The sequence below is a fragment of the Mus caroli genome, unplaced genomic scaffold (genome assembly GCF_978045245.1).
Source record: "Mus caroli unplaced genomic scaffold, Mus_caroli_1 scaffold_8, whole genome shotgun sequence".
Lineage (NCBI taxonomy): Eukaryota > Metazoa > Chordata > Mammalia > Rodentia > Muridae > Mus > Mus caroli.
Window position 1 is genome coordinate 37,554,241 of NW_028227263.1, and position 10,964 is coordinate 37,565,204.

Genomic DNA, 10,964 nt, shown 5'->3' on the forward strand with positions numbered 1-10,964 from the left:
ATTAAGATTAGTTAATTGGAAGAGCAGGGTTTGTGGTGAGTGTCATTTCTGAAGCATTAGAATGTAATAAAAGTGTAATGGGGAGAGATTTTCTCAATATATTATATGCATGAGATTGTCAAAATGGGAACTGTTCTGTGATATCTACTAGCTAATGAAAAATATATAAAGAGAGAATTGGCTAAGAAATGGAAGTTCTAACATATGGTGTCCAGTGGAATGTTTAGATAATTTTAACATCTATCATTCCAGGAGACTTACTAGGAAGCAAATATTAGGTGTCCTGAAGACAGAGTCCATGTAATCTGTTATGTAGAGAAGTAAAAGATAAAGAAACTACAGATTGAAAATTATAAGGACAGAGAACTTTCTGAATGTTAGATCGCGATCAGTCAGAGAGGATGGGGTGGCATGACTCCCACAGTCCAGATGTAGTGAATCCACACTATTCTCTTGTTGAGGTTCCCATGTAAAGCAGAAAAACAAAGGCTAGTGTGCATGTGAGTAAAATCTGTTATTACTTCTATTGCTGTCATAGGAACAGACACTATCAATTCAAGACTGGGTACAGGAGAGAAATTCCTTGAATTCCAATAGATCAGCTCTCTACAATATCCTAAATAAATCTTCTAAAAATATTTATTTCTTTTTACTTTTATGTGTTTGAGTGTGTTGCATTTAAGGATGTATACCATATGTAAACCAAGTCCCTTTAGAATACAGAAGAGTGTGCTGAATCCCTAGACTTGATAGGTGGTGGTAATGAAGGTCCTGAGGGCTGAAACCAGATCCTTCGCAAGAGTACAATGTGGTCTTAAACACTAAGTCATTGTTTTAGTATATTCAATCTCCTCTTATTTCCATCCTATATTCCCTTGTTATGTATCTCTAGTCTGTCTGGCCTGTTTTTTTTTTTGGTGTGTGTGTGTGTTTGTGTGTGTGTGTGTATGTGTGTGTGTATGTATGTATGTTTGTATGTATGTGAGAGTTGGTTCTTTCTTCAACCATGCAGGTTTCTGGGATCGAAGCCAGATTATTAGGGATAGTGATATTGACTTTTCCCAGTAAACCTAAGCTTCTTCATATTATTAACTCTCATGTTGGGAACTTTATGCCTACCTCTCCTGAAAGCTTAGTCTGTAACAGTTGAAGAACTATCAGACAAACTGACAAAACCAAATTATCTGGTAAAATTTTAAGGAGCTTCTGACTACGTGAGACTTTGGAATTTTAGTTATGTAAACTCCAAATTTCTAAACAAAAATATTAACCTCAGTATGAGTCAGCAGAATTGTTCAGAATCAGCTGGAATACCATGAGAAGTTCTTTGGTGTATTTCTCTCTATTAAGTCAAGACCAGCAAAGACCCGTGATGACCAATGATGCATTACATGGCATAGCAATGCAAGAACCTCCTCTCACTGTTTCTGGGGTTCCATTTATGTACCCTCTCAAGTGTCTGTTTTCAGAAAAAACATTATGTGCCCTCTCAAAAAGACAGCTTCAAGAAAAACATCATGTGCCCTCTCGAAAGACAGCTTCCAGAAAAATATTCCATGACACAACTGAGTATTTAAAGGAACCAGAAACTTCCACTTCACCTAGAGAAGAACCCACCATCTTGATTGCCCTAAATGGACATGGTAACAAACCTGTTTGCAATAAACTTTCATCAGAACCCATAGATTAGTACATTTCCCAACCATCATCTGCAGGCTTCTTTTTGTAATAGATGATGATTAACATTAACTTATCAGTATGCAGATACTTTGGGAATATGACAATTACTATGCATGCATTAACATCTATATCACACCTCTTTCTTTACAAGCTCAGGAAGCATCATGATAACGTGAGAAGAAAGATTATAAGAGAGAGCTGGTAGATGACCACAAATAAAAAAAATGTTTTCAGAACAAAAGAGTATCATCGCAAATATGATATTATGTTAGTTGTGTTGGCATGGACAAGCTGAAAACAGACAAAATCCAAGTGTGCAGTGGAAACATAGGCCTGAAGTCCACTGGTAGTTGTGGAGTTATTGGTAATTAATGTATTCTAGAAGTAAAGTCAGTTTCTATAAGGGCACGGACCCTGTCGGTTAAACATGATTCAATCAAAGCCCAATATCTAAGTATATACAGATAGCACAAGATGGGTTTGACATAAAAATAATTGGGTGAGTAAGAGAGGGAGTTATAATGAGAAGAGTTGGGATAGAGGGTGAACACACACACACACACACACACACACACACACACACTTCATTGTATATTCTCCAAACACATTAAAATACAAAAGTGAAATGCAATAAAATACAAAAGCTATATATACTAGGAAAAAAGGAAGATAAGGACAAATGGACTAACAAGAAAGTGAATGACCAAATCTGAGATTATGTTCCCATTAGTCTTGGGTAATTGCCATTATTATGTTAGGTTTTATAAAACAACAGATTATGCTAAGAAAATATTTTCTTACCAAGCAGTCTTTTCAAAGCACCCTTAATCTCATTATTTCTAAGGCTATAGATAAGGGGGTTCAACATGGGGATAACCACCGTGTAGAACACAGAGACCACTTTCTTCTGATCAGTGGAGTAGTTGGACTTGGGGATCACATAGATGAATGTGACAGTGCCATAGAAGAGAGTGACTGCAGTGAGGTGGGAGGTGCAGGTGGAGAAGGCCCTGTGACTGCCCTCAGTGGAGTGCATCTTCAGGATGGTGATAAGGATGTAGATATAGGAGATGGCTATGACAAACACTGTGATCACAGTGACTAAACCAACAAAAAATGAGGTAACAAGTACAGAGACACTGACATCAGAACAGGAGAGTTCCACCAAAGGAGCAAAATCACAGAAGAAATGATTGATTCTATTTGGTCCACAGAAGATAAATGAAAAGAAGGAAAGGATGAAGGATAAAGCAGTAAGAAAGCCACCTATATAAGATCCTAAAACCAACTGGATACAGGCTTCTGTAGACATTTTTGTGGAATAAAGCAGTGGGTTGCAGATTGCTACAAAGCGATCATAAGCCATGACAGCCAGAAGAAAGCATTCAACTGTCCCAAAGAAAGCAGTTGAGCCAAACTGAATAGAACATCCAATGTAGGAGATGGTATTTTGCTTTACCAGGAAGTTGGCAAGCATATTGGGTGTGACAGAAGATGAGTAGGCTATGTCTATAGAAGCTAAGTTGCTGAGAAAAAAGTACATGGGGTGATGGAGCTGGGAAGAGACTCTGATGAGAAGGATGGTGCTGAGGTTCCCAGACACAGTCACCAGGTAGATGCACAGGATGATGATGAAGAGGATGACTTTAAGGACTGGGTCATCAGTTAATCCCAATAAAATGAACTCTGTCACTACAGTATGGTTCCCATCCTCCAGGAAAGCCATGGGACTATGTAGCTGCTGCTAGATCAAGACTGTGATGAAGAAAGTACAGAAAGAGATTTATAAATAGGTCTCTTCCTTTCATTTAATACTGACAACAGGAACATTACTAATATATTATTTGAAATCGCATCAATAATGGATGCTTTACTGAGATTGTCATTGTTTGTACATTTATGTGCGATAATTCCTTCAAAGTTATTTAAGCAGAAATGCTAGAAATGTGCTACAAATAAAAAATGTTTATTTACATTTATTTATAGTAATACATACCCAATTGTCATTAAGAATAAAGTTTAAAATTATGATGGTTGGCCTGGTGAGATGAATTGGCAAGTAAAGATTCTTGTTCGCAAGCCTGACAGCTTACAGCTCCAGTTTGATTCGATTCTTGACTCACAATATGGGAAGAAGAACAAACTCCTGAATGTTTCTTTTCTTTTTTTTTTTTTTTTTTTTTGCTGTCCTCAGATATGATATGTTACCAATACCACCCCCTCACACAAACATATAGAGAAGTAAATAAATATAAAATAATGTGGATCTTAAAAAGCAACAATGTATTTATTATAAGTATAACAAAAGAACAAATTATAAAAGCACAGAATTATGTATTAAAGACTTAAGTAAATGCTATATTTTATTAAATGTTTACATAACCTTTTACATACATTAAAAATGAACTTGTGTGTTTTCCTATTTTAATTTCCATGAAATAGCATTGTCCTTTCTATTGTTTTCATTCTGTAGCAGAAAAAGATTTTAAGTGAGACACCCCCCACCCCTATCCCCTCACCCCCCCACACTATATATATGTATATATATATATATATATATATATATATATATGAAGTAATTAATTTAAAATGGTTATGACACAGACATGCTTTGTTGCTAACACTGACCACAAAGTATAATGTTTCTCTATCTACAGTTATTCCTTGATCAACTTTTAAAAAGACGATAATTATTTTTGGTTAGAACTTAGAAGAAACAGAAGAGGGATCACTCTAAAATTCCAAATGCAACCTCATATTTTAAGCTCATTAAATATTTTAATACTTCTAAATGGATCATCACTCTTCAAAATTATTTCAGGTTGGTGAACATTAGAAGACATTTAACCAAGCAGTTAAGTCGTTTATCAAGGTTCATCCATCATTGCACAGAGTGATTCTTATCCCTTACTTTTGATATTTATACCCTCATTTATCCACACTGGTGCCTGTGATATTCGAACTTTTAGTCCATAAACAAAGCATGAAAATGCACATGCTATGACCTGACAGTAAGCCACCAAAGCACTTCAAATCTAGTGAACTTGTAAGCCTTTTGGTGAATACTATGTGTGTGTACCTTTGAAGTTCATGTTGGTTTCTGATCCAGCCAATGGATAGATAAATTTAAAAATCTATGAAAACTTAGTTTTATGCTTGATAACTCTGGATAATTTACTAATGAAACACAAGGTGAAAATTTGGTTCGTGGCTTCCCCCTTATGTTTAATAACTCTATGATTCCACCTGACTTGTTCCTCCACTATGGTTCGTAAATACAATACATTGCAAACAGTCAAGTTATCTCCATTTACCAACAAAGTCAAAATCTTACCTCTTGACATAAGAATTCATTTCACAGTAAGAAGTTCAAAGTTACTATGCTTTTGTAGCTATAATGCTGTCTCCACTGTCACTGTTTGTCATTGAGGATGAGTCTCTTTAGACGCTCTGTATTCCAGTGTTAATTCAAATCATCAGGGACCTTTACTTCATTCCTAGTGCATAATGAGCAGCTCATTTCACACAAACACAATTAATTTTCAAAGGGTCTGTCAATCCCAAGCAATTTCTTGTTTTCTTATTTATGTGAGTATTGGAGCATTTTACTTGGAAATTATGGGATATACATGATGAAAATTAACCTTAGGTAAAAATTTTTGCAAGTTAATATTGATAGCATGTTAGTGAATGTTTGAAGACATTAATTGAACTAATGAAAAATGAACTATTTTTGTTCCATTCATGTTAACCAATTTTTCTTTCATTATTTTACTGGTTCATGTAATATATTCTACTGCACACTCTGGTGAATATAGAGAAGTATGAGATGCAAAGATAAATAATTATTTTAGGCACACACAATTTTTATATGCTAGAGTATATAATGCCATGATTACTTAGAAAACAGTGCATAGAAAGAGGTGTGTATGAATTCCAGAGAATTAACATTCTAACCATGACATCTGGTCTCAGCTTACATGCTATAATGGTGGACAGAAGCCAAAATGATCCTCCCTCTGAAGATTCAGCTCAACTCTCTCCCAACGCTATTTTTGAGTAAGGTCTACACTGAATCTTTGATAGCACCCCTATAAAAGAATTTGAACACGGATAATCAGTCATCTTTCATTCAAAGTGTCTCCTGTCCCTGCTGGCAGAGGAAAGGCAGAGGAGACAGGATGATCATTGCAAACTACTTGGTCTACTAGCCTAGAGTTTGGAGCAGTAAATGACAGAAAAGACCCTGTATCAAAAATGGTGACAGATCAGGACTGATAGTGACATTGTCTTCTGACCTTTATATGCATACTATGGCATGTGTGAACCTGGACTAGAATACATGCATATTTCATGCAGGTGCACATCACACACCAATATACATATATAGCAGCCAAGACTCCCTTTTTTCAGCTTGATGTAAATTATAAGATGGTATCATGTAATCTAGGTGAACCTTGAATTTGCTAGACAGCTAAGAAAGACCTTGAACTTCTGTTTTTCCTGTTTTCATCTCCCAAATATTTAATTTGCAAATATTTAACACTCAGAATACATGGTATTTGAGATCTAGCATAGGACTATATGCAAGACAGTCAAGGATTCTACCAATTTGGCTACATTCACACACACACAACACACACACACACACACACACACACACACACACACAAACACCACAATCTTCTGTTTTACAGATGAGAGTGAGCAGAGGTTGAGCTTAAACTAGTTTTCTAAATGTAAATTATTGGGTCATGTCATAATTTAGGATTATATCTCAAGTTACATTATATGCTAAAATGTATAGTTTGATTGACTATCACCAATGAGGCTTCAGAACCAGATATGAGAAAATCATTCATTAATCCATTCCTTTCAAAAATATTTATTTGTTCTCTAGAAACTAGATGAATACTGTAGATAGGTTAAGGAAAGTAGATATTTTAGGAAATTTACATTTTATTAGATAAATCACTAAAGAAGAAATTAACACATTAAATACCTTGACACTTTATTCAGTTGACTGGGATACCATGCCACCCCAGCACCAAGACTGACAGTTCCATTATGTTATTAAAATCAAGGAATATATACACAGTTTCACCCCTAACCAAAAAACTACTTGCAAATTATTTAATTAGCAAAATGGAGAACAGTTTTCTTCAAGAGAGTGACACTGAGTTTGTTAACCATACTTCAGGGCAGGTTCCATGACCAAAAGTATTTAGCCAACACAAAACAGACTCTCTAATTTTTGTGTGTTGTTGTTGTTATTGTTGTTGATGATTTTTGGTTTCAGAGTGAGGGAGGAAGGCAGGGAGGGAGGGAGGAAGAGAAGGAGGGAGGTTGGAAGAGAGAGAGCATGAAATTCAGTAGTTAGGGATGTGGGTACGATCTGGGGAAAGAACATAATAAAAATATCTTGGATGATTTTTTTATTAATAGTAAGAAACAGATACAGTAAAATATTATTAAAATATAATAGAAGACAAAAATAAAAAGTGAAGATAAAAGTATAAAACAGAGAAGAGGAAAATATTACCAATTTAAATATATGTAAACAAGCTTTTTTTGGAAGTATAAAGGAAGTAAGTAGAATAGGGAAAAAAAGAAAACCAATATTTTTGTTCCTGAGTTTTTGCAGTGTTTTGGATTCAGGATATAGGTGATTTTGTGTATTCTTCTTTTCTGTGGTTTATCCTGGTGTTTCATCTATATTTTCTGTTGTTTGGTGTCTAGCACAGCTATGCTCATGTAAGTAGTTTTTTTCCCTCTGTGTAATAAAAGCCTCTTCTAGCCATATTTAACTGTGTAATCTGTTGTCTAAACAGGTATTTTTGCCCTCTGTAGAGTCTCCAGGTTTTACCCATTCAGCTGCATAACATTTTAGCTTGAGGATGCTTTTCAAGTGTGAGAAGAAAGAAAAGGACTGAGATCTGTACAGATAAAAGACCTATTTTTATGTTTTAAAAATCTAAGTTCTCAGAGAAAAACATACATATGTGTTCTTGGGATCCAGAGCCGTGTGTGGCAGAGTTTGATCCTACTGCCGATTTCAGGCTCAATTGATAATAGTTAAATCAGACCATCAAGGGTCTGATTTTTTTTTTTTTTTTTTACCATCAAGGGTACATTTTTCTGTTAGAGGTGAGATTCCTGCAACCTGCGCTTTTCAGCTTGTCATTGTCTTGTCCATTTTCTTTCCACAACTGTATTCCAGGGCTGTCTCTCACTCCAAACAATGGAAGGTTAAATTAACATCTCTGGCTTATGATTGTAGCATATTCTCAAGGCCCCAAGAGTATATTAGTTTTAAGCAATTGGTGGCTTATCAAGATGCTTCCTAGCTTCTATTTTCTCAGTCATAAAGAATGAAAAATGAGATCTTCCTCTACTGGTAATCTATCTACCAGAGAAATTAGTCTTACTAAAACCAGTAACTGTATTTGAAGTCTTTGTAGGCCACAGGCCTATCTGAAGATGAAACCATCAGTTCTTTTCACCAGGGTTGCCTTACTCATCTGTTAAAGGAGTTCCAGCTTTTCTCCTGCTGCTTATCTAGCTGCTGGAGCTATGTTCTGAATGGTTAATAAATAGCTTTTAGGTATAACACCTACTTTCAAAATTATTTAATTTATTTTTTGTAATTCCCATATTATTTTGTAATGTTCCCTTTCCTTTCTTCCCTCCAAATCTCCCCAAGCAATGTTTGATCTCTTTCAAATTAATTGTTTTTTCTTTACTTGTTTTCATATGTATATAGCTATATCCTGTATAATGTAGGCAGAATTCTACCTGTTCTGTATAATGTTGCTTGTAAGTATGCTTCAGAAATGACCATTTCCTTTTAGACAACCAATTGGTTTGCTTATTCCTGGGAATGATTATTTCTTTCACTCTTAGCATTCTTAGTTGACTGTGTTTCATCAGGTGGAGTTGAGGTCCCAGAATAAATTAACACATTAAATACCTTGACACTTTATTCAGTTGCCTGGGATACCATGCCATCCCAGCACCCAAGCCTAAAGAAAGAGATGCCCATGAACATACAAGAAGCCTACAGAGCTCCAAATAGACTGGACCAGAAAAGAAATTCCTCCAGACACATAATAATCAGAACAACAAATGCACTAAATAAAGATAGAATATTAAAAGCAGTAAGGGAAAAAGGTCAAGTAACATATAAAGGTAGGCCTATCAGAATTACACCAGATTTTTCACCAGAGACTATGAAAGCCAGAAGATCCTGGACAGAGGTTATACAGATTCTAAGAGAACAGAAATGCCAGCCCAGGTTACTATACCCAGCAAAACTCTTAATTACCATAGATGGAGAAACCAAAGTATTTCATGACAAAACCAAATTCACAGAATATCTTTCCACCAGTCCCGCCCTTCAAAGGATAATAAAGGGACAACTTCAACACAAGGAGGGAAATTAACCTCTAGAAAAAGCAACAAAGTACCTTCAACAAACCTAAAATAAGATAGCCTCAAGAACAGAATGCCAACTCTAACAACAACAACAACAAACAGGAAGCAACAATTACTTTTCCTTAATAACTCTTAAAATCAATGGACTCCATTTTCCAATAAAAAGACATAGACTAACAGACTGGCTATGTAAACAGGACCCAACATTTTGCTGCATACAGGAAAACCACCTCAGGGACAAAGAAAGACACTACCTCAGAGTAAAAGACTGGAAAACAATTTTCCAAGCCAATGGTCTGAAGAAACAAGCTGGAGTAGCCATTCTAATATCGAATAAAATCTACTTCCAACCCAAAGTTATCAAAAAAGACAAGGAGGGGCACTACATACTCATCAAAGGTAAAATCTTCCAAGAGAAACTCTCAATTCTTAATATCTATGCTCCAGATGCAAGGCCATCCACATTCATTAGAGAAACTATAGTAAAGCTCAAAGCACACATTGTATCCCACACAGTAATAATGGGAGACTTCAACACCCCATTCTCATCAATGGACAGATCATGGAAACAGAAACTAAACAGAGACACATTGAAACTAACAGAAGTTATGAAAGAAATGGATTTAACAGATATCTACAGAACATTTTATCATAAAACAAAAGGATATACCTTCCTCTCAGCATCTCATGGTACCTTCTCCAAAATTGACCATATAATTAATTGGTCACAAAACAGCCCTCAACATACACAAAAATATTGAAATTATCCCATGCATCCTATCAGATCACCACGAACTAAGGCTGATATTTGATAACAACATAAATAATAGAAAGCCAACATTCACATGAAAGCTGAATAACACTCTACTCAATGATACCTTGGTCAAGGAAGAAATAAAGAAAGAAATTAAAGACTTTTTAGAGTTTAATGAAAATGAAGCCACAACATACCCAATCTTTTTTTTTTTTTTCTGACAGGAACCGGATATAGCTGTCTCCTGAGAGGCTCTGCCAGTGCCTTGCAAATACAGAAGCGGATGCTCACAGTTATCCATTGGATGGAGCACAGGGTCCCTTATGAAGGAGCTAGAGAAAGTACCCAAGGAGGTGAAGGGATTTGCAGTCCTATAGGAGAAACAACAATATGAAGTAACCAGTAACCCCAGAGCTCCCAGGGACTAAACCACCAATCAAAAAAACCACATATTGGGACTCATGGTTCTAGCTACATATGTAACAGAGGATGGTGTAGTCGGTCATCAATGGGAGGAGAGGCCCTTGGTCTTGTGAAAGTTCTATGCCCCAGTATAGGGGAATGCCAGGGCCAGGAAGAGGGAGTGGGTGGGTTGGGGAACAGGGGGACAGGGGAGGGGATAGGGGATTTACAGAGAGGAAACTAGGAAAGGGGATAACATTTGAAATGTAAATAAAGAAAATATTCAATAAAAAACAATTGTATATCTATATATTGAGAATTATGAGTCCAAAAAAGCAAAATAAGTCAATAATTTCCTGTGTAGTAGTATGAAAAGCCTATGTTGTAAAGATAGTGCAAGGCCCCAGCAAAGCTAAGCACATCCTTTCCCACTGTGGCCCAACAAGGCAGTCCAGGTAGGAGATGGGGATCCAGTTACAGGCAGAGTCAGAGACAGCTCCCTCTTGAACTGTTAGAGAAGCCACATGAAGAACAAGCACACATCGCAAATATGTAGGGGGCATAGGTTCAAATCCTGCATGCTGTCTGGTTGCTTGTTCAGTTGTTGGTATTCAGTTTTAATTCACAATGGGCTGATAAGATTTAGGAGGTAATTTCAATTTTCTTTCATCTAGTGGTCTTTAATTTTGATAGT

At 36.1% G+C, this 10,964-nt stretch overlaps 1 protein-coding gene across 1 annotated transcript; it reads right to left on the reverse strand.

The window, feature by feature from the left end:
• Nucleotides 1-2,461: 2,461 nt before the first annotated feature.
• LOC110287661 (olfactory receptor 5P69-like) lies at nt 2,462-3,406 on the reverse strand. Its single transcript, XM_021154226.2, has one exon. It carries the CDS (start codon nt 3,404-3,406, stop codon nt 2,462-2,464), a length of 945 nt encoding a protein of 314 aa, XP_021009885.2.
• Nucleotides 3,407-10,964: the final 7,558 nt, after the last annotated feature.

Excerpts from the sequence above, each read along its gene's own strand:
- LOC110287661 (XM_021154226.2), bottom strand. The coding sequence starts at position 3,406 with ATGGCTTTCCTGGAGGATGGGAACCATACTGTAGTGACAGAGTTCATT.